Source organism: Mizuhopecten yessoensis, unplaced genomic scaffold (assembly GCF_002113885.1).
Source record: "Mizuhopecten yessoensis strain PY_sf001 unplaced genomic scaffold, ASM211388v2 scaffold8383, whole genome shotgun sequence".
NCBI classification, from domain to species: domain Eukaryota; kingdom Metazoa; phylum Mollusca; class Bivalvia; order Pectinida; family Pectinidae; genus Mizuhopecten; species Mizuhopecten yessoensis.
The window spans coordinates 295,417-319,876 of NW_018407520.1; the positions used below are offsets into that span (position 1 = coordinate 295,417).

Consider the following 24,460-nt stretch of genomic DNA (forward strand, 5'->3'; position numbering starts at 1 on the left):
GCGCGTTTGTTTAATCTGAGAAATTGTCAGCAGATTGAACAGTGATTCATCTACTGCCAAACTAAGACTATTTATATCACCCGTCCATAAAGTATTTCCCATAATTCCTCTTTCTTCATACAAAATGGAGGACCTTGTGGTCGAGGTCTGCGGCGCTAACGGGGCATATTACAAGGTATAGCCGAATTTTGTTTATATAATAGTTAAGCTACTGATATGACTTGTATTTGATATATCTACTAACCATTGTGCAATCATTTGGTTGTTAAACTATTGATGATTTCCCATGATAAGTACCGTTATAAATGTTGATGTTCTACATCCATAACGGTGTTTTCTGTTTGGCCGGTTTCGGCGTCTCGTTTCACTTTCAGATATCGTTTTACTAGCGATACTAAGTTCGACGTTAAACCAGAGGAATTAAAGGTGATATAAAATGAACGCTTAACTTATATCAGTTTTAAGAAAGTTTGTTTGATTCGCTCCTCATAAAGAATGGATACATGCCCAAATGATGAGTCACGATTGTATCTTTCTTATCTGTTGATTTTCCAGCTTCCCCAACATGTTCGTGTCATCGATCAGACTGCAGACACTCCTACCAGTTATCTGATCTCCGAAATCATAATCGAACTAAGTAAACAAAATATATCTTCACAAAGTTGTTTGATTCTGTTTCTAGCTTTGTAACTTGATTAAGTTCAGATAAATTGATGGATAGAAAGAAAGTACAAATCTACAAACGTACAGAACACTTTGTACGGTCTAGAGAACAATTAAGTGGTGTATATAATTGGAGTATGTGTGTTCAATTAGAACTACAACCCAAGTCTAAGTAAACATGAGTGTCAGACGATTCACCCCAAAACAGTTACGCCCCAAATTTGATTCATAGCGCCCCAACCATTTCGCCCAAAAAATTCATAAAGCCCCAACTATTTCGCCCTTAAAACCTACAATGCCCCAAAGAATTCCTCCATAAAATTTACAACCAATTGACCTGCAAATTTCATAGTTGTTGTTTGTTTAATACGAGATTGAGTATATACTAAGATAGACATTCAAAAGCGTCCCAACTGATGAAGCCCAGGCAAAAATGCCTATTGTGTAATATGAAGGACAGAAACTCAATTGGCACATCATTCAACATATCTCCTACTTTTCACAAATTGAGCTGACAATCTCATTTATCAACATGCAAACTGATAATTCATCAAAACAATTAATGTTTTAAAAAAAATACACGAACAAATATAAATATAAATGTAAAAAAAATGTACCAATAATTTGAGTCTTGAGATTACGTTTTTCTAATCATTAATGATATATTTAAGTGAAACTAGCAATAACTACCGCCACTTTCACAAGATCAGATATAGTTCAATATAGTTTTGTAGCGGTTGGGGCGATAAAGAATTTGGGGCTATATAACTTTAGGGGCGAAAAGGATTTTGGGCAAATAGGTTCATATTTGGGGCGAAATGAACTGATAATTGGGGCAATGTGAAAAAAGTTGCGGTGAAATGGTCTGGGGTGTAACGGTTTGGGGGGGGAAACGTCTGTAATTCATATTTCCATGTTTCATTTTACATAGAAACAACCCAAAATTGTTTGCAGAATTTATTATGTATTTTCTGCATCAAACTCTGTATCTGTATAATACTGGAAGAGACCTTGATACCAACTATGATTCCAGGGTTGACTTTGGAGTAGTGCATCTGGGATTTAATTTGTTAATACTTGAGTTTTAAACGTTTTGAAGTCTGAAGTTTTTACCAGATCTTCTGGGAGGTTGTTCCAATCAGTGGTGGTATGTGGAAAGAATTAATAAGTTCTTATAAATGTCAGCCTTACACTGAAACTGCCAGAAATTTCTACTGTTCTTTGCTCTGGTCTGATCATTTGATGCAGCCCAGACTTGTTCTACAGGTATAGCCACTTCACTAACTTTTTGAAGTTTAGCGAGTGGCTGAGGTAGTATATATATTATATTTGATAAAAGAGGCTAAAATTAACTACCTCATAAGCTTTACACATGAATCAGCTTGTCACCTTAATGCCCGTAAGGAAATACAAAGTCAAAATTTATAGAAAAAAAAATCTCTTGACATCCTGGTATTTTTTCAAATGTATCATTTTCAACTGTTTACTTCCAGTATACACAGAAAATCTGAAAGAAAAACAATATGCCAAAACGTGGAATGTGGTTCTAGACTGCATGTCTGACATCAGGGTACAAGTAGATATCCTTTTCTTGAAGGATGAGAAATTTCAGTCATTTTATTGCAAATGTAACCAGCATTTTACTTCGACAAAGTTTGTTCGCACTGATTTACTTTTACACGGGAAGTATACAAGCCCCCATATAATATACCATGTGACGGCCAATTCATATTCCTTTTTCGGAAACTTGTACCTCGGAAACAACATATTCTTGTGTACCTTCACACACATTTTATTAGCTGTTATAATATGAAAGGTTTAAATTTAGAGAAATGGTAGTAAAGAATCACAGCAGAACGGGAAAAATGAAACTGACATGACCAAAGCTGAAACTTCAAACTTGAGATGGATGTTCTAGATCTAGATTCCAATGTAAATCTACCTCCTGCAGGTCTCTGGTGATCTACCGGGTCCCAGTCCAGATCTAAACTAAATGTTCTGTCCTTTTTGTAAGTCTTCATCCTAATAGACAGCAATGTTTGTAATCCAGCCACCAGTTGCTAAACAGTTAAATAAAATAGCTATTTGTGAAGTACAGGCACCATTTTATAGCATAGTGAGAGTGGAAAACATTCGATGGTGTAGACCTACTGACCAGAGCTCGAGGTCAGAGTTTAAATTTGTAACTGCTAAACTCGAGAATATTTCATCATAAAAGATTCAAGAACATGAGAATTGATGTGATCACAAGTCAAACATGGATTATTTCAGTGTAGTGGTTTTAACAGTGACATATGCATTTAGACTGTTCATGATCATAGTGAAACTAACCCTGTGTTTCAAGACTTGGTATGACCCAAATTTTGAACTGATCTGAACTCTTCAGGTTTTATAATCCACACCATTTTAAGAAACACATTAATATTGATCATCAACTACCTAATAAGGCATTACCACTAGTACTGGACAAAGTAACTTACTGTCTAGAAAATGGGGGGGGGGACCCTCCAAGTTTTTGTTTGTCAGTAAAAAAAAATCGTCAAATTAAAACACAAAACTTTATGATTATGGTAATCTTCGGGGACTTCCAACCAAAGTTTTTTCTTTTCTGAACATTAATATTTCAAAATGATTGTTAGCATGTATAGATATATATTCTGTCTTTGCGTATTGCAGAGTTATCTTCTCTTGGGAGCAGGTATTGATTGTTTCGTCATTGGTCTGTGTGAGAAAATTACGTTTTCTCAAAAATTGATGACGTTATTCTCACAAACAAGTGACGTAACAATCAATACCTGCTCCCAACATGGCTGACAGACAGCCATCTTGGATTTTGATAGTGAAAGTTTGTTATAGCTATTTCCCGGGAAATACCAGAGGGATCTTTCTCAAATTTGATAGGTAGGTTCCCCTTGTTCCCTTGTTATGCAGCAGTGCCTGAAATGGACAGTTGCCTGCTCGCCAATGGCGGTTAAAGTCTTGCTCGAGCCACCAAAAGTTGTCAAAAGTGAGGTAGTCACTGGCCCAACAAAAATAGTTTGGGCGACTGTCAAAAAATAATTGAATAAAAGAAATTATATTCTCTTACCCTGGACAGATTTATCCTTACTTTTACCGGTGTGAGATTTCCTTGTCTCACCCTAGGGTTGAGACAAGCTGCACGTGCTCTTTGCACGTTCTCCACAATAAACCTGACGTCACTGATGTGACCCAGAAGAAGAACTACTTTTATGAGGTCACACACATACACAAGTTCGTCTGCTAATCTTGTCGTGTTAAATGTTTACATTTGGCATCAAAGAAGATGGGATTGATTTTAAAATGTTTAAAATATGATGCGTGAACCGTCCGACGCATACATATAATATTAATACGCTATCCACGTGTTCCTGTTTACAAACAATATGCTTCATCTTACGCTTGGACAGGAACAACAGGGTAAGAGAAAAATAATCATTCACCCCCTCGGGGATGAGATAGGGGGATCTCAACCCTCGGGGGGAATATTCTTAAGTTGCCAAACACTCGGCAAAGCCTCATGTTGGGCAAATTAAGAATCTTCCCCCCTCGGGTTGAGATCCCCCTATATCACCCCCAAGGGGATGAAAGATTTTATTAGTCCCTTCCACATTAACTGGGGGGGGGGGGGGGGGGGGGGGGGGGGCAGTACATTTTTCAGGTGTCATTACTTTGATTTGTCCGTGATTTAGAAAATGTGATGATTTTTTTTTTCAGATTTTCTATATAAATACTTCAAGGGTGTCTTCTTTGAGGTGCGAGTTTTGTGTATATCTTTTTTGGATCATGTCGGGTTTTAACTAGTGTTGAAGAATTGAAAATATAATGTTTTATTCTCTTTTACATATTACAAACATTGTCAGGTTATATGTAATTTAAATGTGCTGAAGCATTGTGTTATAATGCTGTGGAAATATTTCTTCCCAAAATTATTTCAGCCACCAATATATGTCATTTGGGCCAGTGCTTCAAATTTTTTACTTGCCCAAAAAAAATAATTTGGGACAGCCAATGCAGGTTCCCCACTATCCTTTATTGTTCATGCTTACTTTAGAAACTGATCAGTTAAACAAAATGGCTTACTGACAGCTATTTTTGATTTTTGACATTGAAGGTTTGTTAGTACTATTTCTCCGGAATAACTTGAGGGATCTTTCTCAAAATTGATATGGGTTTCCCTTGATCCCTCATTGTGCATGTTATATTTTGAGACTGATCATAAAAACAAAATGTCTAAAGGAAGAACTAAACAGATCTTTCTCATATTGCAATGATCAATTCTATTTCTTTCACATTAAGTACTGTACTAGTAAATATGTGAAATGACAAACTCACTTTGAAGGTTGGCTTTCATGTACACATAGTATTAAGTTTAGATCAAAAGTTACTTCAAGGTGCATTAACTGTTAACATGACTAGAACTGACAAAGAACTAATGAAGATGGTACAATAGTGTGCGCCAAGATCCCTCTGGGATCTCTTGTACTATTGTGATTTAAGTTAACTCAAATGAAATTGAGTCAAATTGAGTTGGTACTGTTCAGTTTATACCCCATCATCCCTTCTCTGGAAAAGAAAGTGTTTTTATTCTGGTGGCCGCCATTTGCTGTACTTCCGGATTTCGTCAGTTATAAATTTAGCCGTACCTACAAAACACTGCAATGACCTTGATTATGTAATGACATTATAGCTACCATGCTTGAATGCCGGCACGATTCAACCTCATGTCAAGCTCGATTTAATCAATGTTTTCGGTTATTGGTACACCACTAATATACATGTTATATATTTGGGGTGGATTGAAAAATATGGGTCAGTCATTAAAAACGTATTCCTTAAGTATGGGTATAGGGATTTTGACCAGCTATTTAGTCATGAAGCAGGTTTCATTCCTTGGTCTCCCCAAGCCACCATTAAGCTTAAATCAAAGTTTTACATTTTTATTCCTCGAATAATGAAACAGTTATAAAATACAAATGTTTGCAAAAAACAGATCCTCTATAGACGATGCTGCAAATCCCCAACCAGAGGTGTTCAATTCCATATTATTATAGTGCTAGCTGCAGGCAGATTTTGGAAAGATATTAGCCAGACCAATACCCATACGTTTGGATGAATACTGAAATCTTCTAGCCCTGTTACTAACATAAGGCTGTAGGAATTGTGTGTACACACCTGTGGCCTGTAGGGGGACCTTTAAGCTGCTCAGTCTCATTCCCATACAATGTAGAATGCATGTAGATGGCATGTAGAAATACACTTTAATAAAATCATGAGAATACATATAAGATGACTAGTAAACTGTTTTTATCTGTTACATAATTAGTTGATGATGGCAGCAGCATGTGCACTACACTAAATAGTACACCAAGATAGTAGACATGGAGCGATAGGCAGAAACACAGATGATACAGAGGCTGATCACCTTACACTCATACAGATGATATGCCACAGAAATACATTCCAGCAGCGACCAGAATCAAAACCAAACATCTTCACAATAAAATCAGCATCCTATATCAATAAATGTTGTTAGATATCAAACCCGAGTTACTGTTGTAATACAGACTACACGTATAATGTATGACAGATATTCTGATTCTTCTAGAATATACAATGATACAATTTGTGAAACAAGAAAACAGATTTATATATGAATCAGTGGGAGAAATCTCACATGATTATCTGTTAAGGATCACTGCACCACTGCCAATAGCTTAACCATGTATTACGATATTTTCCAGTGGGATTATACCTAGTGAAAACCCATACCATATATATATATTATATATACGGTATGGAACTTTCCACAGGCTTGTTCAGAGCTAGAGTTGATGTAGTTTTAATCTAAATAGAGAAAAATCATAATTTATAATTCAAATGAATCGGAGAATTTCTTTTTTGACGGAGCAGTACTTTCTTGAAAAATATAAGATTATTACTGTCAATATTATTATATATTCTGAAAGCAGAAAAGAGCATTATTTTGTAAGGATACAATGAAAGGAAGATTTTTTTTTCTCAATAAAACTCTATTTACTGCATATCATAATTAGCAAATAACATTACTTTGTCATATCAAAACAGTAGGATAACTTTTAATGAACAACAATATAATTTTGAATATATATATATATGGCGTACAAATTATAGCAGTGTTCTTTATTATTTATTGAGGAGAGGAAAAATTAAATGGTTCAGAGTTTGGCTCAAGCCCAGGACTTATGAAATAACAACTGAGTTTCCACTATGTAAATCAGGGAGGTTACTGTATTTTTATTGTATGAAAAAAACCGCAGTTGGACTCTGGTGTTTTTCCTGCAGTGGCACATGGGATTCTTAATGTACGTAAGAGTCAGTAGAAAGGGCAATGTCAAACTTAGTAGTATGAAGTTTGGATAAAAGGTTACTACATGATACATTTTGTGTTGGCATGGCTTTCAATACACCACAAAACAAAAGAACAAAAGACATCAAATTACATAACACAATAAATGAAGATGCTATGATGTTAGGTACTAAATTAATGCAAGATCCCTCTGGTTTTGAGGTTTATATCACAGATAACTAAAAGGCTGAGCAATTATTGCAGTGTACCTGAATATTAACACCATAAATACAGAAATTTAAAAATAATAAATTATAGACTTATTATTTGTACAATTTAGTACAGTGTATGTACTTTCTCTGGCCCCTATATGCAAACACGAGACTTCAGATATTTTGTCAGACAGATGTCAAAATATCAGAAGTCTGGTGTATAGACCACAAAAATCTTGGACTAGTATGTATTATAACGTTTACAAACAAAGACGTACAACATGTTTTCATGTTATAAACTTGATATCACACAAGTTACAAATCATCTTGCAGTTTTGAAAAATGCATGTATACTAATAAAATATAATTTCAAAAGTGAACAAATCGACACCACACATGATCCCCAATCATCTATATTTAGGGTATCGTGCAAAGGCCCTGTGTTTTCAAGGCCAAGCAGAAGGTATGACATACACTTTGGTTCTATATATAGCTGGATTAATCATTAAATAGCCATGCGTTTTGATTTCAAACCACTCCAGCTAGGTTGGCCATTGTGGGTTGGCAGTGTAGGTGTAGCTCCTCCACCTTATAAATAGACCCATCCAGCTTCAGTTTGAGGATCCCCACCACTTCTGCACACAGCTGGTGTATCCAGATTGTTATGAGGTCTCTGTGTATCAGACCTCTCCGTCTGTGTATGTCACTGTACCTGATAGTGTATAGTACTCCTGTGTTTGTTGTCTGTGTATGTCACTGTACCTTATAGTGTATATAGTACTCATGTGTTTGTTGTCTGTGTATGTTATAGTGTAATGCTGATGTGTTTGTTGTCTGTGTATGGCACTGTACCTTATAGTGTATAGTTCTCATGTGTTTGTTGTCTGTGTATTTCACTGTACCTTATAGTGTATAGTTCTCATGTGTTTGTTGTCTGTGTATTTCACTGTACCTTATAGTGTATAGTACTCCTGTGTTTGTTGTCTGTGTATTTCACTGTACCTTATAGTGTATAGTTCTCATGTGTTTGTTGTCTGTGTATTTCACTGTACCTTATAGTGTATAGTTCTCATGTGTTTGTTGTCTGTGTATGTTATAGTGCAATGCTCATGTGTTTGTTGTCTGTGAATGTCACTGTACCTTATAGTGTATAGTAATCATGTGTTTGTTGTCTGTGTTTGTCCCTGTACCTTATAGTGTAATGCTCATGTGTTTTTTGTATATGTAGGGCACTGTACCCTATAGTGTATAGTACTCATGTGTTTGTTGTCTCTGTTTGTCCCTGTACCTTATAGTGTAATGCTCATGTGTTTGTTGTCTGTGAATGTCACTGTACCTTATAGTGTATAGTACTCATGTGTTTGTTGTCTGTGTTTGTCCCTGTACCTTATAGTGTAATGCTCATGTGTTTGTCGGTGCATACATTAGAAAATGATCCCTCCCCACCCTGGGGCCCCCACAGAGAAACACACTACAGTAGTTATGTTATATCAGACATTTTTGGAAACCAGAACTTTTGAATTGACCTTAACTGATCGTGTTTGGCAAGAGGAACTATGCTTTTCTTTCTTCAAACACTCATGTACTTCCTGTATACCAAGTGGAACTTGAGCAAATTGATTGTTTTGCAATTGTCAATCCCTTATTATATTCATCTCAAATCTACTTGTAGTTGTACACCTCTCAGTCTGTTCTAGTCTCTCTTCTCTAATAGGTTACATGTTCTAGTCTCTCTTCTCTAATAGGTTACATGTTCTAGTCTCTCTTCTCTAATAGGTTACGTGTTCTAGTCTCTCTTCTCTAATAGGTTACGTGTTCTAGTCTCTCTTCTCTAATAGGTTACGTGTTCTAGTCTCTCTTCTCTAATAGGTTACGTGTTCTAGTCTCTCTTCTCTAATAGGTTACGTGTTCTAGTCTCTCTTCTCTAATAGGTTACGTGTTCTAGTCTCTCTTCTCTAATAGGTTACGTGTTCTAGTCTCTCTTCTCTAATAGGTTACGTGTTCTAGTCTCTCTTCTCTAATAGGTTACGTGTTCTAGTCTCTCTTCTCTAATAGGTTACGTGTTCTAGTCTCTCTTCTCTAATAGGTTACGTGTTCTAGTCTCTCTTCTCTAATAGGTTACGTGTTCTAGTCTCTCTTCTCTAATAGGTTACGTGTTCTAGTCTCTCTTCTCTAATAGGTTACGTGTTCTAGTCTCTCTTCTCTAATAGGTTACGTGTTCTAGTCTCTCTTCTCTAATAGGTTACGTGTTCTAGTCTCTCTTCTCTAATAGGTTACGTGTTCTAGTCTCTCTTCTCTAATAGGTTACGTGTTCTAGTCTCTCTTCTCTAATAGGTTACGTGTTCTAGTCTCTCTTCTCTAATAGGTTACGTGTTCTAGTCTCTCTTCTCTAATAGGTTACGTGTTCTAGTCTCTCTTCTCTAATAGGTTACGTGTTCTAGTCTCTCTTCTCTAATAGGTTACGTGTTCTAGTCTCTCTTCTCTAATAGGTTACGTGTTCTAGTCTCTCTTCTCTAATAGGTTACGTGTTCTAGTCTCTCTTCTCTAATAGGTTACGTGTTCTAGTCTCTCTTCTCTAATAGGTTACGTGTTCTAGTCTCTCTTCTCTAATAGGTTACGTGTTCTAGTCTCTCTTTAATAGGTTACGTGTTCTAGTCTCTCTTCTCTAATAGGCTACATGTTCTAGTCGCTCTTCTCTAATAGGTTACGTGTTCTAGTCGCTCTTGTCTAATAGGTTAGGTGTTCTAGTCTCTCTTTTCTAATAGGTTACGTGTTCTAGTCTCTCTTCTCTAATAGGTTACGTGTTCTAGTCGCTCTTCTCTAGTAGGTTACGTGTTCTAGTCTCTCTCTAATAGGTTACGTGTTCTAGTCTCTCTACTCTAATAGGTTACATGTTCTAGTCGCTCTTCTCTAATAGGTTACGTGTTCTAGTCGCTCTTGTCTAATAGGTTAGGTGTTCTAGTCTCTCTTCTCTAATAGGTTACGTGTTCTAGTCTCTCTTCTCTGATAGGTTACGTGTTCTAGTCTCTCTTCTCTGATAGGTTACATGTTCTAGTCGCTCTTGTCTAATAGGTTACGTGTTCTAGTCTCTCTTCTCTGATAGGTTACATGTTCTAGTTTCTCTTCTCTGATAGGTTACGTGTTCTAGTCTATCTTCTCTAATAGGTTACGTGTTCTAGTCTCTCTTCTCTGATAGGTTACGTGTTCTAGTCTATCTTCTCTAATAGGTTACGTGTTCTAGTCGCTCTTCTCTGATAGGTTACGTGTTCTAGTCTATCTTCTCTAATAGGTTACGTGTTCTAGTCTCTCTTCTCTAATAGGTTACGTGTTCTAGTCTCTCTTCTCTAATAGGTTACGTGTTCTAGTCTCTCTTCTCTAATAGGTTACGTGTTCTAGTCTCTCTTCTCTAATAGGTTACGTGTTCTAGTCTCTCTTCTCTATTAGGTTATGTGCTCTAATCTCTCTTCTCTAATAGGTTTCAAATTCCTCTCAAGACACTTCAATCTAATACATTTTTGAACTCTTTTCCTCTAATAGCAGCAATTTCGTTTATGTATATCATATAAAAGAATAGTCATGTCTCCCTTCATTCCTTTATAGCTCACTGCTGGATGACAATGTGGGATGGCACAATTTTAACAGTTGAACCTTCTAAACTTAGCACAGATTTTCCTTATTATGTCATAACCAAGTTACAGTGTGTGTTTTTTGCCAGTCTGAAATCCAAGTTGGCCACGTGCACCCTGACCATTCCATCTGATTGGCCGAAACATTTTCAATTTATCTTCGAAAAAAGTTACAGTGGTTGAAACTGACTCTTAACACCTAATCTTAAAAAAAATTCTGATGTAGTCTTGCTGGAAAGTGTTGTTACTCTTTGTGCCAATCTAAATTCCAAAGTGTGAATGCAATTATTGAAGATGTGTGTGCCCTTGCCCCTGACTGCAGAAGATTGTTTGTTCTTCTATAGATAACAGATAAGACCATGTTTGTGCTTCCTCTATAGATAACAGATAAGACCATTAAGGCTCCTTAGGTCTCAATATTATAGCTAGGCTGTATATAAAAAATATTTTCATCTCTGTTCATCTTCAATCTTTATATTTTACTATCCTGTATGTATGTCATTTCACCTACTCCCATATCCACCTCCACCCAATCCTTCCCTCATTCCTTCCTAGTTTCTATTACCTGAATGCTGTTTTCAAAACACATTTTCCTCAACGTGCAACATAAATATATACCTCTTATAATTTGATTATAATTTGACTATTTTCCCAATGGAACATGAAGGTCTATTTATTCCACTGCACTTCCAAGTTGAAATCCCCATCATTAAAGTGACCATTGCTAAAGAGTACATTGGTCACTGTATCAGGCAATGTTCCATCATTGGTCACTGTATCAGGCAATGTTCCATCATTGGTCACTGTATCAGGCAATGTTCCATCATTGGTCACTGTATCAGGCAATGTTCCATCATTGGTCACTGTATCAGGCAATGTTCCATCATTGGTCACTGTATCAGGCAATGTTCCATCATTGGTCACTGTATCAGGCAATGTTCCATCATTGGTCACTGTATCAGGCAATGTTCCATCATTGGTCACTGTATCAGGCAATGTTCCATCATTGGTCACTGTATCAGGCAATGTTCCATCATTGGTCACTGTATCAGGCAATGTTCCATCATTGGTCACTGTATCAGGCAATGTTCCATCATTGGTCACTGTATCAGGCAATGTTCCATCATTGGTCACTGTATCAGGCAATGTTCCATCATTGGTCACTGTATCAGGCAATGTTCCATCATTGGTCACTGTATCAGGCAATGTTCCATCATTGGTCACTGTATCAGGCAATGTTCCATCATTGGTCACTGTATCAGGCAATGTTCCATCATTGGTCACTGTATCAGGCAATGTTCCATCATTGGTCACTGTATCAGGCAATGTTCCATCATTGGTCACTGTATCAGGCAATGTTCCATCATTGGTCACTGTATCAGGCAATGTTCCATCATTGGTCACTGTATCAGGCAATGTTCCATCATTGGTCACTGTATCAGGCAATGTTCCATCATTGGTCACTGTATCAGGCAATGTTCCATCATTGGTCACTGTATCAGGCAATGTTCCATCATTGGTCACTGTATCAGGCAATGTTCCATCATTGGTCACTGTATCAGGCAATGTTCCATCATTGGTCACTGTATCAGGCAATGTTCCATCATTGGTCACTGTATCAGGCAATGTTCCATCATTGGTCACTGTATCAGGCAATGTTCCATCATTGGTCACTGTATCAGGCAATGTTCCATCATTGGTCACTGTATCAGGCAATGTTCCATCATTGGTCACTGTATCAGGCAATGTTCCATCATTGGTCACTGTATCAGGCAATGTTCCATCATTGGTCACTGTATCAGGCAATGTTCCATCATTGGTCACTGTATCAGGCAATGTTCCATCATTGGTCACTGTATCAGGCAATGTTCCATGGTAGCTTTGTTATTTTGCTCAATTACTCATCTGACCTGATGATACAAAACCATAATGGACATGTTTATGTGAACTAATAATTAATAAACCTCAGTGTGAGCCCATTCCCTTGTTGGACTTGACAGGTAGGATGTTAACAGAGACGTTTCTGGGTAAATGCCCATTCAAAACAAAAAATGTATATATCTGTTACATTACAGATTCAAGTTTTTTTTACTGCTGATATGTACATATGGCTAAATTTTACTTTATAAACAAGCATTAACTCAGAAAATCCTGTTCTTTCATGTTAAAGAAATGAGAAAAATTGTATTTGGATGTTTTTCAATATCTGATTAAGATTTTCTAGTTTAAGGACCAGTACTTTGGCAATCCCCCAACATATCCAGGAAACCCACTGTCACTGCAATATGGAACTATAGCAAATACCCAGGAAACCCACTGTCACTACAATATGGAACTATAGCAAATACCCAGGAAACCCACTGTCACTACAATATGGAACTATAGCAAATACCCAGGAAACCCACTGTCACTACAATATGGAACTATAGCAAATACCCTGGAAACCCACTGTCACTGCAGTATGGAACTATAGCAAATACCCAGGAAACCCACTGTCACTGCAATATGGAACTATAGCTAGTACCCAGGAAACCCACTGTCACTGCAATATGGAACTATAGCTAGACAAAATGAAGCTTTACAGTGTCTATCACTCTATCTGTGTCACTTTGATTGTCACCTACAATGGTCAAATTTTAAACAATATTACCTCATGGATACTGGAATTGGTATTGTATTGTGTGACAATACATACAGAGTTATTGCCCCTTGCATTGTGTGACACTATATACAGAGTAATTACCCTTTGTTAAAAAAAAATATACTAGAGTTTGTTGTTAGATTGGGGGACGAGGTATTGCTAGAATTGCAGTATGCTTCCTTTGCCTGCTTGTCATAAATTATATGTATTGTACATGTTTCTATATGAATTGCTTTGTTATTTTTTGCAGAAACCAAAATAAAGTAGGAATTAATGCACAGTAATTATAATACTTTAGAAAATCCAAAAGTATTCAAATTGTTTGTACATACACTAAATACTTTTCTTTCTTTTTCCAGGCCTATGTGAAGAACATACATGAAGAAACAATAACTGTACAATTTGAAAATGAGTAAGTTTCTTGTTTTATTTAAGATAATAAAGATCCACATTCTATATGATTTATATTCCATTTTAAGATTAAAAGCTAACTATACAAATTGTAATGGGACATACAAACTATGTTTAGAAGTGTAAATAACCTACGATTTTTAGCTCACCTGGCCCAAATTTAAAGGTCCAAGTGAGCTTATGGCATATCGCAGCGTCCATCGTCTGTCAACTTTTTACATTTTAATCTTCTTCTTCATAATTACTAAGCCAATTTTGACCAAACTTGACATGGAACATCACTAGGACATGGGGATCTGAATTTTTGAAATTTATGGGGCTGAATAGGTAAAAAATGGAGTCATCTTTAAAAAATCTTCTTCTCTACTCCTACAAGTATACGTAGTAGATAGTAATGGCACATTTAATTATAATCATCAAATAGCCCTCTTTTGAATTTATGAAATTTATGGCCCTGGGGTCAAGGAGACAAGAGGTAGGGCAGGGTCAATATTGTGTACTTGCAATTATGTATTTATACATTTAATTTTCTTCTTCAAAACTACTGACTGGGCCAATTTTGACCAAATTCGACTTTGAACATCACTAGGACATGGGATTCTGAATTTATGAAATTTATGGGGCTGCACCCCCAGGGGCCTGAGGGGCGGGGGCAAATAGGTAAAAAATGGGGTAATCTTTAAAAATCTTCTTCTCTACTCCTTCAAGTAGCAGAGAGTAATGGCACATTTAATTATAATCATCAACTAGCCCTCTTTTGAATTTATGAAATTTATGGCCCTGGGGTCAAGTGGTATAGTGGGGTCAATATTGTATGTTATGGATCGTTGTCTCTTTGAAACAGTTGAGATCCCCACCCCAAAACCATGTAGAGTATTGCTGGGCATCAAGAGATAAACACAATCATGATGTAAAATTTGGCCCTGGAGTTTTTTCCCACCCCTAGGGATTTAGTTTCTGGGTTATATCTTTGAAACCGTTGAGATCCCCACCCCATAACCATATATAACATTGCTTGGCATCAGGAGATAAACACAAGCATGATGTTAAAAGAAGCCCTGGGGTCTTTCCCCACCCCTAGGGACTTAGTTTCTTGGTTATATCTTTGAAACAGTTGAGATCCCCACCCCATAACCATATATACAATGGCTGAGTATAAAGAGATGAATGCACATAGGCTTCTAGGATGGCCTTGGGGTCTGCCCCACACTTGGAGATTTTACCCCTGGGTCATAACTGCACCAATGCAAGGCGGCTGGGGTTTGATTCCCTGATCAGATGTTAATAGGTATGGGGTCACCTGACCGACCATGTTGGGTTTCTCCGCCTACTCTGGTTTCCTCCCACATTACGACCCTGTGCACTCAACATTCGGGCCAAAAAATGATTACCCGTGCTAATATAAGTTGAAATAAATGTTGTAAAACAAATAAAGTTAAAATATAGTTATATGGTTGAATCCAGAATCTGAATAGTGGATGATTACATATAACAGGTTTTAAACAGGACTACAGGTGGGTTTCCTCCTAAAATTACATCATATGAAATGGACAGACAGTGGATATATTTCTTTTTTTCACAGCTGGCAGCCAGAACAAGAGATCAAGTTCAGCTGTGCGAGGTTGCCTCCGAAGGTGGTGGTGAAAAGGACTGACTATGTGGAAGGTGAAATGGTGGAGGTAGGTAGAGAAAATGGGGCATTTCTTCTCCTCTGTCTTGTACCCAGTCAGTTTATCATTATCATATTTAATAATGCAAATATCTTTGTTGTGAAAAGTTAATTTCTATATTGTAAATGGTATGAAAAGTTATACAAGTTGTTGTACAATATTGAATAGGAAACTGAAACGTGTCTTCTGGTCTCTTGTGCTTGCTTGATCACCCCATTACTCCAGTAGCTGTGTATGATTATACCCGACAGATGATCCCAGCCTGAATGTCCATGATTTAAGTCGTAAACCTTGTTAATCATTATGGCACTGGTTTACTCAACACTACATAACAGCCTTGTACTGTACATGTGTGACCAATTTATATATATGGCAGATCGTTAGAACTCTAGACTTGATAGTTTTATAGCCTTTGGAAACTGATAAACATCTCCTGTCACTTACTAGCAATGAAGCCCCAATGACAGAAGTGTTTATATTCAGTTTCATTTTGACCATTAATAATCTTACCCTGCTATGAAATAGGGAGAGCATATGGCATTGGCTATGTTGTCTGGCACATGCTGATGTCATTGCTGTACCGCCTTCATGTTAACGTGACATAACTATATACAAATAGCAGTAGACAAATGGAGCTGATCCAATGTCAAGGTCTGGGCTACTGTTTCAATCCACTGCACAATATTTGTTCAGATTATAAGAATGAAACTTCTTATACCGGAGGATTCTGTACACCACTTCCCCAAAAGAGCTTTAGATTCAAGGTCATAGATCTGTGGAAGTCACAAGTTCTATTAATCAAAAACCTACCATCATTTTTTCAGCCTAGTTTTCTTTCTGTTACATGTTTATTATTGTCTGAAGGATGTTAAACCTTTATGTTTTGTAATTGTGTTGGTTTTCCAACACTTTTATTCTACTTTCACTTTGTGTTATTCATATTTGTACAGTATCACATTATGAATACTAACAAATACTTGTAGTGTTCTCAACTTATATATAGAAACTTTGATAGCATTAAAGATACCTACCATAGTTTATAAAGTAAATAAATGAAAGTGAAAGTGAAATGGGTTGATTGATTTGTACCGTGTTATCTTGTGTCAATAGGTGAAGTTTACTATAGAAAATTTACCAGAAGCTTTACAAACTCTTCTATAATGTCATTTATGTACCTGGGTATATATATTTATATCCTGTGTTTATATTAAACTTGAAAAAAATCAAAATTTATTTTTGAAGGTGAATGTATTACCTAGCAAACTTGAACAGGTGAAAGTGTAAGGAAGCTGCTCAAAAATGTTTGAACTTCTGTTCAATAGATATGATATGATATATATCATTGTTATGTATATATAATATTTTAAATAACTTGGCAATTAAAATATATTTTATAAACAGAATAATTTTGACTATAATTCAATGATAATATTTCATATATTTATTAGAATAAAAAAATAAATGCTTTGTAAAATTAGAATATAACATAATTGCATTATGATATCATGCATCAATTATTTACATAAACATTAAAAATCTGATAATTTAGATTCTAAGGTTAATATTGCACAGACCATATGTTTAGATTGATAAGCCTGTGTGTATGTCATACTCTCCGACCATTCTCTAGACTAGACATCATGGGGAATTTTAAGATAAACTGATGTGTGTTATGTGGTGCGAGCCTTATCAGTAGGAATGATGACTATCTGCAGTGTTACACACACACTGTGATGCCATTTCTTATTCTCCTATAGCCATTGGGTTACGTTACTTTAGTTCAAGAAAAACACATCCTGTTAAGTCCTATTAAATTGAAAAGAATACAACAACGAATACAACAGGAGACTGAACTGTTGGTCAGTACTGGTACAGCAGTAAATCAAGCTTAACCTTGACACTTTTGTCGTTAGAACCCTTGTTGGGAACATTGAACCTTAAAACAGATGTTCTAACATTTGGTACATTGTACGACACCAGCCACATAGGGGTGTAGATAGGGAATTCTGACCAAGGGGTTAACTTAAGTAAAGGCTTGCCCAGAGATTTGCACCAGTTTGAAAATCCCGATGGGCAAATTTCACCTACTCCCCCTGGCATGAAAGAGTATTTTTCTCTCATTCCAATCACAAGGAACAGCTCAGACACCACTTAAAAAGAGTCACATCGTGCCATCGCTAGGAATTTTCTGATTTTGCGACATCATGTACTATGTACATGTCATCGTGGTCGCATTGTGATGTCACACACTAAATGGAGTGGAAGATCGAAATTTCTTATAGCCCTGTATAATTACCCTGCACAATTCTATCACTTACGCACTGGAATAAGAGAAATCTCTGTCTCCCATACCTGTGGGTGTAGAATATCTCTACCCCTAATAGTAATACCTGTGGGTGTAGAATATCTCTACCCCTAATAGTAATACCTGTGGGTGTAGAATATCTCTACCCCTAATAGTAATACCTGTGGGTGTAGAATATCTCTACCCCTAATAGTAATACCTGTGGGCGTAGACTATCTCTACCCCTAATAGTAATACCTGTGGGTGTAGACTATCTCTACCCCTTATAGTAATACCTGTGGGTGTAGAATGTTTCTACCCCTAATAATAATACCTGTGGGTGTAGAATGTCTCTACCCCTAATAGTAATACCTGTGGGTGTAGAATATCTCTACCCCTAATTGTAATACCTATGGGTGTACATATAGGATATTGATAGAGCTGTTCCATTGAAGACAACGGTTTTGTGGGGTGTACTCCCATACCTTTCGGTATAGTAGATATGGGTTTTTGTGAGTGTACGATACTACTAGCTGTGCATATGCATGCCATACCCTCAAACAACCTATGTCTCTACATCTGCCCATCAGTGACATGCCATATCTGTTTTAAAATCACACATAGGTTTAATTAAAATTCAACCTGTATCATGTAATGGCAGGCTCAGCGCTGAAGCCACACATGAAGACCTATTATTGAGTCAGACAGTAAGTGAAACAGACTGTACAGGGTACTGTATATTCTGCATTACTATGTGATCATATAGTGTTAATTGGATTTTTATGAAAAATAGGATATGACCACAGTTATATGAAATTGAAACGTTAATTTGCTGTGTGCTTAAATGTGTCTTTCCTGATAATATTTTGATGTTGTACTTATTTATAATATGTCTAATATACAATGTTATCATATGGATATTGTGTTATGCAGTGTCATAAAGCCATCACATAAATTATGTTTATGTAACGTGTGTAATATCACTCTGGAAATGACCTCACAATCGATCAATGTGACGTCACGTCATTGTGAAGCGGATACAATTTTCATTATTTCAGAGGCAGCCAAGTGCAAAATATTTGGCTCACAAACATGAAAAATCCAAACTTGTATCATAAATCTAATTTGAAGGGAAACTTATGACAGATCCTCTATGTATGAAGACCCTTTCCTTATCCTACCCCATATGAACATTTGACCCACATCAGCCCTCAGCCCAATGTAGGGTTCTTGGGTTAATACAAGGCAAAATATTGAGATGGTCATATTTAAGTATATATATATGTTACTGACAGTTGTCATGTGGCAATGTAGGGTTAAGAGATTCTTTATATATGAGGGGGAAAAGATGGAAATTTTACCTACCATTGTACCGATAGTAATAACAGGGGGGTGGAGACCCAACGTCCCTGCAAAAGGAAGTCCATAGTGGCCACGGTAGGGATCCTGGGCTGGAGACCTTAATGGTATTCAACAGTGCTCATCAGGGAAAGCAGAGCAATTGAAAATAGAAATGATGAGCATCAACACCACTGAATCCAGTACAAAATGTAATGTTTGATTTACGTCGTATGTACCAATAGTAAATGTGGTGAACTGAATCCAGTACAAAATGTAATGTTTGATTTACGTCGTATGTACCAATAGTAAATGTGGTGAACTGAATCCAGTACAAAATGTAATGTTTGATTTACGTCGTATGTACCAATAGTAAATGTGGTGAACTGAATCCAGTACAAAATGTAATGTTTGATTTACGTCGTATGTACCAATAGTAAATGTGGTGAACTGAATCCAGTACAAAATGTAATGTTTGATTTACGTCGTATGTACCAATAGTAAATGTGGTGAACTGAATCCAGTACAAAATGTAATGTTTGATTTACGTCGTATGTACCAATAGTAAATGTGGTGAACTGAATCCAGTACAAAATGTAATGTTTGATTTACGTCGTATGTACCAATAGTAAATGTGGTGAACTGAATCCAGTACAAAATGTAATGTTTGATTTACGTCGTATGTACCAATAGTAAATGTGGTGAACTGAATCCAGTACAAAATGTAATGTTTGATTTACGTCGTATGTACCAATAGTAAATGTGGTGAACTGAATCCAGTACAAAATGTAATGTTTGATTTACGTCGTATGTACCAATAGTAAATGTGGTGAACTGAATCCAGTACAAAATGTAATGTTTGATTTACGTCGTATGTACCAATAGTAAATGTGGTGAACTGAATCCAGTACAAAATGTAATGTTTGATTTACGTCGTATGTACCAATAGTAAATGTGGTGAACTGAATCCAGTACAAAATGTAATGTTTGATTTACGTCGTATGTACCAATAGTAAATGTGGTGAACTGAATCCAGTACAAAATGTAATGTTTGATTTACGTCGTATGTACCAATAGTAAATGTGGTGAACTGAATCCAGTACAAAATGTAATGTTTGATTTACGTCGTATGTACCAATAGTAAATGTGGTGAACTGAATCCAGTACAAAATGTAATGTTTGATTTACGTCGTATGTACCAATAGTAAATGTGGTGAACTGAATCCAGTACAAAATGTAATGTTTGATTTACGTCGTATGTACCAATAGTAAATGTGGTGAACTGAATCCAGTACAAAATGTAATGTTTGATTTACGTCGTATGTACCAATAGTAAATGTGGTGAACTGAATCCAGTACAAAATGTAATGTTTGATTTACGTCGTATGTACCAATAGTAAATGTGGTGAACTGAATCCAGTACAAAATGTAATGTTTGATTTACGTCGTATGTACCAATAGTAAATGTGGTGAACTGAATCCAGTACAAAATGTAATGTTTGATTTACGTCGTATGTACCAATAGTAAATGTGGTGAACTGAATCCAGTACAAAATGTAATGTTTGATTTACGTCGTATGTACCAATAGTAAATGTGGTGAACTGAATCCAGTACAAAATGTAATGTTTGATTTACGTCGTATGTACCAATAGTAAATGTGGTGAACTGAATCCAGTACAAAATGTAATGTTTGATTTACGTCGTATGTACCAATAGTAAATGTGGTGAACTGAATCCAGTACAAAATGTAATGTTTGATTTACGTCGTATGTACCAATAGTAAATGTGGTGAACTGAATCCAGTACAAAATGTAATGTTTGATTTACGTCGTATGTACCAATAGTAAATGTGGTGAACTGGAATAATGCTTTCTTCTTTAGCTAAGGCTTTCCGTTCCCATGTATGTATGTCATAATGTCATCATAATGTGACAAGGAAAACAATTAAAGGATGTTGTGGTTATCACATCTTATAAAGACAGGCTGGCATCAAAATTTCTCGCTGAACAATGTCCTTATCATTGATTTATATGAGACAAGATGAGATACGGGACAAAATTAATCCATCATCAGCATAGTCATTTTATTTAGGGATAAAGGACTTTGCTCCCGTGTAGAATTTCCGTACCCCTCATACTTACATTTGATAGGTCTATTAACAGCACTACGTTTCACCTCATGGCCTTGTATTTATTTGTCACTAATAATATCCATTCCAGGTGTTTTCGAGGGCCAATGAAGCAGAGGAGTTTGGGTGGTGGCAAGCACTTGTGAAAATGCTCAAAGGAGAGTTTGCGGTGATGGAGTTCACAGGGTGGGACACGTCATCGTACACAGATATAGTCCCTCTGGAGAGGATCAGAAGCATCAATCCTAAGTAGGTCATCGTCACAGTAAGATTTATGTGTAATAGGTCCTGATCAGTGTTCCTGGAGTTAGTAATCACCAATGGAGACAGATTCTGTCTGCCCATCATTATTTAACAATATGGTCAAATATTGTAATTTGTGTAAAACTGCGTAAATGGTTATTTTACTGCAGTGATATTTTAAAGTCGGCCCACATATTCAACACAACAGTAAACATTTTTAATAAAGTAGCACTTCTTTCATTAGAGTCTTAAATCCCACAATTCAACATTAAACAAACTGTATTTGTGCACATTAATACAGAAATAAAGTTGGAGGAAACAAACCTGTATACTTTAACAGTGAAGCCTCAAATTAGTTTTAACTAAGTGAGTATTAAGTTTCAAACATTAATTCCATCAGTTGTACAGAACACATGTGACAAACCTTTCAATGTTGACCAGGTGTGCTTTTGCTTTGCAGTAAACCTTTAACGAAAACTAGCTTTAACAAGTACGTCATCGATGTTCCTGTGGATTTACGGGAAATGTAAGTACAGGCTGTATGTCACTATCGTCTAAGTTGTCAGTCGTCAAGTTCCTGTGGATCGACAGGACATTCAGTTCCTGAGGTCGATGTAAATTATAGACATTCCTGTGCTGGCATACGGAGCTTGTTTTTGGGTTGTCTGATAGGCCAGTTTAAAGTTAAGGATCTCCATGCCACTGGCAGAAACTATAACCTAGTACTCAAAACTGTTTGTTTCTGGTATGACTAAAGATAAATCATTTCTGAAAAGAAAAACATACCTTGTGGGAATTGTATGAGTAACGATAAAGATGAAATAAACAAAATATGATCAACAACAGTGTTCTGGGTGTTGAAAAAAATCACTACAGACTAGACCTGGATTCAAACCCATAGAACTACTAAACTATCGCTCTAACTGACTGAGCTACCTGATCATCTGTCATTTTATCTTTTTATAGAAAAAGAATTGTTCAGTGATATGTCTGATAACTTATAAATATGATTGTAATAAGCAAGCTCACCTCACAACATATTTATTAGTTTTGATTCGGATGCTGTTCTATGTTATATTTTAATTCTTGGATTTCAGTTGTAAAGATGAAAATGCCCACACTGAATTCAAGAAGCACTGTAATGCTGTGTCTGTGGCATACAATGAAACAGATGGTACACTTGTTGTGTTGGTAAGTGTTGAATTATCCTCGATACTCCAGGGGCTACGCTCGCTTATGCTCTCAGCACCCCGGGAATATGTCATGGCAAAATTGAAGGCACGCAGCTAGCCATTTGATTGGTCTTGGGGTAAACAAAAAGCTGACAAATCACTAGGCTGATACCTGTCCTTTGAAGATTACTGAGGAGTGATGCCCGACTTTAGAGCTAGTCAATTTTTACCATAACACAACCGCGAGATTCTTTTGATGTACATCAAAGGATCGACCTAGTCTTCTCGTCTCATCAACAAGGTGGTTCACACTGAGCCTTCAATTTTGCTTGGACTTTTTCCATGGGTGCAGAGAGCGTAACGGAGCGAACCCCTTGAGTATCAATGATGGTGTTGAATTGACAGAAAAAGCACTGTAATGCTGTATCTAAGGCATATAATGGAAATCAAAGTACCATGGTCAATGTAGAGTTAATGAACTTTGTAGGTGGGACTAGCGTTCAGGTTGTAGTAGATGTAAAACCAAACGGATTTAGGTTTCTGAGAGTTTCTGAGGTTATAGACCTCGGTCTTCATGTTTAAATGTTAAGTTATCATCATGAACACAACAAAACCCGGTGCTGTCAGTTTAATGTTTTCATGGAAATAATCAAGACCATCCTTGGAACTATTTTCAAAGATAACTTATGTGCACAAATCCGCTTTCTGTAGTTGCAGTTTTAGGTGATATGAAAATAAAATGTTGACCTCTTTTTTAGTCCACAAGTGACTCGGTCATCAAGAGGGCTACCATGTTAGGAGATATGCACCTGAGGAACCTTAGACAGAAGTTATTACTGAAACAGAGGACGGAGGAGGCTGTGAAAAGGTTACAGGTAAATTACTGAAACAGAAGATGGAGAAGGCTGTGAAAAGGTTACAGGTAAATTACTGAAACAGAGGACGGAGGAGGCTATGAAAAGGTTACAGGTAAATTACTAAAACAGAGTTTGGAGGAGGCTGTGAAAAGGTTACAGGTAAATTACTGAAACAGAGGACGGAGGAGGCTATGAAAAGGTTACAGGTAAATTACTAAAACAGAGTATGGAGGAGGCTGTGAAAAGGTTACAGGTAAATTACTGAAACAGAGGACGGAGGAGGCAGTGAAAAGGTTACAGGTAAATTACTGAAACAGAGGATGTAGGAGGCTGTGAAAAGGTTACAGGTAAACAGTTGACTCAGGCAAGTGAATATAAGGTGTCATATACAGGGTGAATGGTTACAGATAAATCAAGTAAATATTGTACATCTCTGGTGATGTAATGGGAGTATAGTGAATGTTACATAAAAATTATGTTGTTTTGAAAGGTAACATAAATGTCTATTGACAATTGTTATTAACTTTTAATTTTGCCAGGGATGCATTTCATTGAGAGACTATCAATCTATTCTTATATTCTATGCTGTGTTGTTAGTTAACAATGCTTTAGTGTTTGTTTTGATGCCTAAGGAGGAAAATAGTAAGTTCTGTATTCACAACTACTCGTGCTTGCTTTATATACTTCATGAGTCCCACTGTTCATTTTATTTCAGGTACAGGATATTAATATAATCCATACAGTATATACAATACATACAGTATATACAATACATACAGTATATATATACAATACATACACCATATACAATACACTATATACAATACATACACTATATACAATACATACACTATATACAATACATACA

General features: G+C 36.5%; 1 protein-coding gene across 3 annotated transcripts in view; it reads left to right on the forward strand.

Moving 5' to 3' along the window:
* Nucleotides 1-85: 85 nt before the first annotated feature.
* The window catches only part of LOC110455806 (fragile X mental retardation syndrome-related protein 1-like), a 47,179-nt gene continuing 22,804 nt past the window's right edge, over nucleotides 86-24,460 (forward strand). For all 3 annotated transcript variants that reach the window (XM_021506187.1, XM_021506189.1, XM_021506190.1), the window contains exons 1-7: nucleotides 86-175; nucleotides 13,848-13,900; nucleotides 15,482-15,578; nucleotides 21,412-21,569; nucleotides 22,024-22,089; nucleotides 22,661-22,754; nucleotides 23,494-23,610. In XM_021506187.1, coding sequence (XP_021361862.1) covers nucleotides 125-175; nucleotides 13,848-13,900; nucleotides 15,482-15,578; nucleotides 21,412-21,569; nucleotides 22,024-22,089; nucleotides 22,661-22,754; nucleotides 23,494-23,610 — 636 coding nt within the window. In that variant the 5' untranslated portion in view covers nucleotides 86-124. The remainder of the gene's footprint in view (nucleotides 176-13,847; nucleotides 13,901-15,481; nucleotides 15,579-21,411; nucleotides 21,570-22,023; nucleotides 22,090-22,660; nucleotides 22,755-23,493; nucleotides 23,611-24,460) is intronic.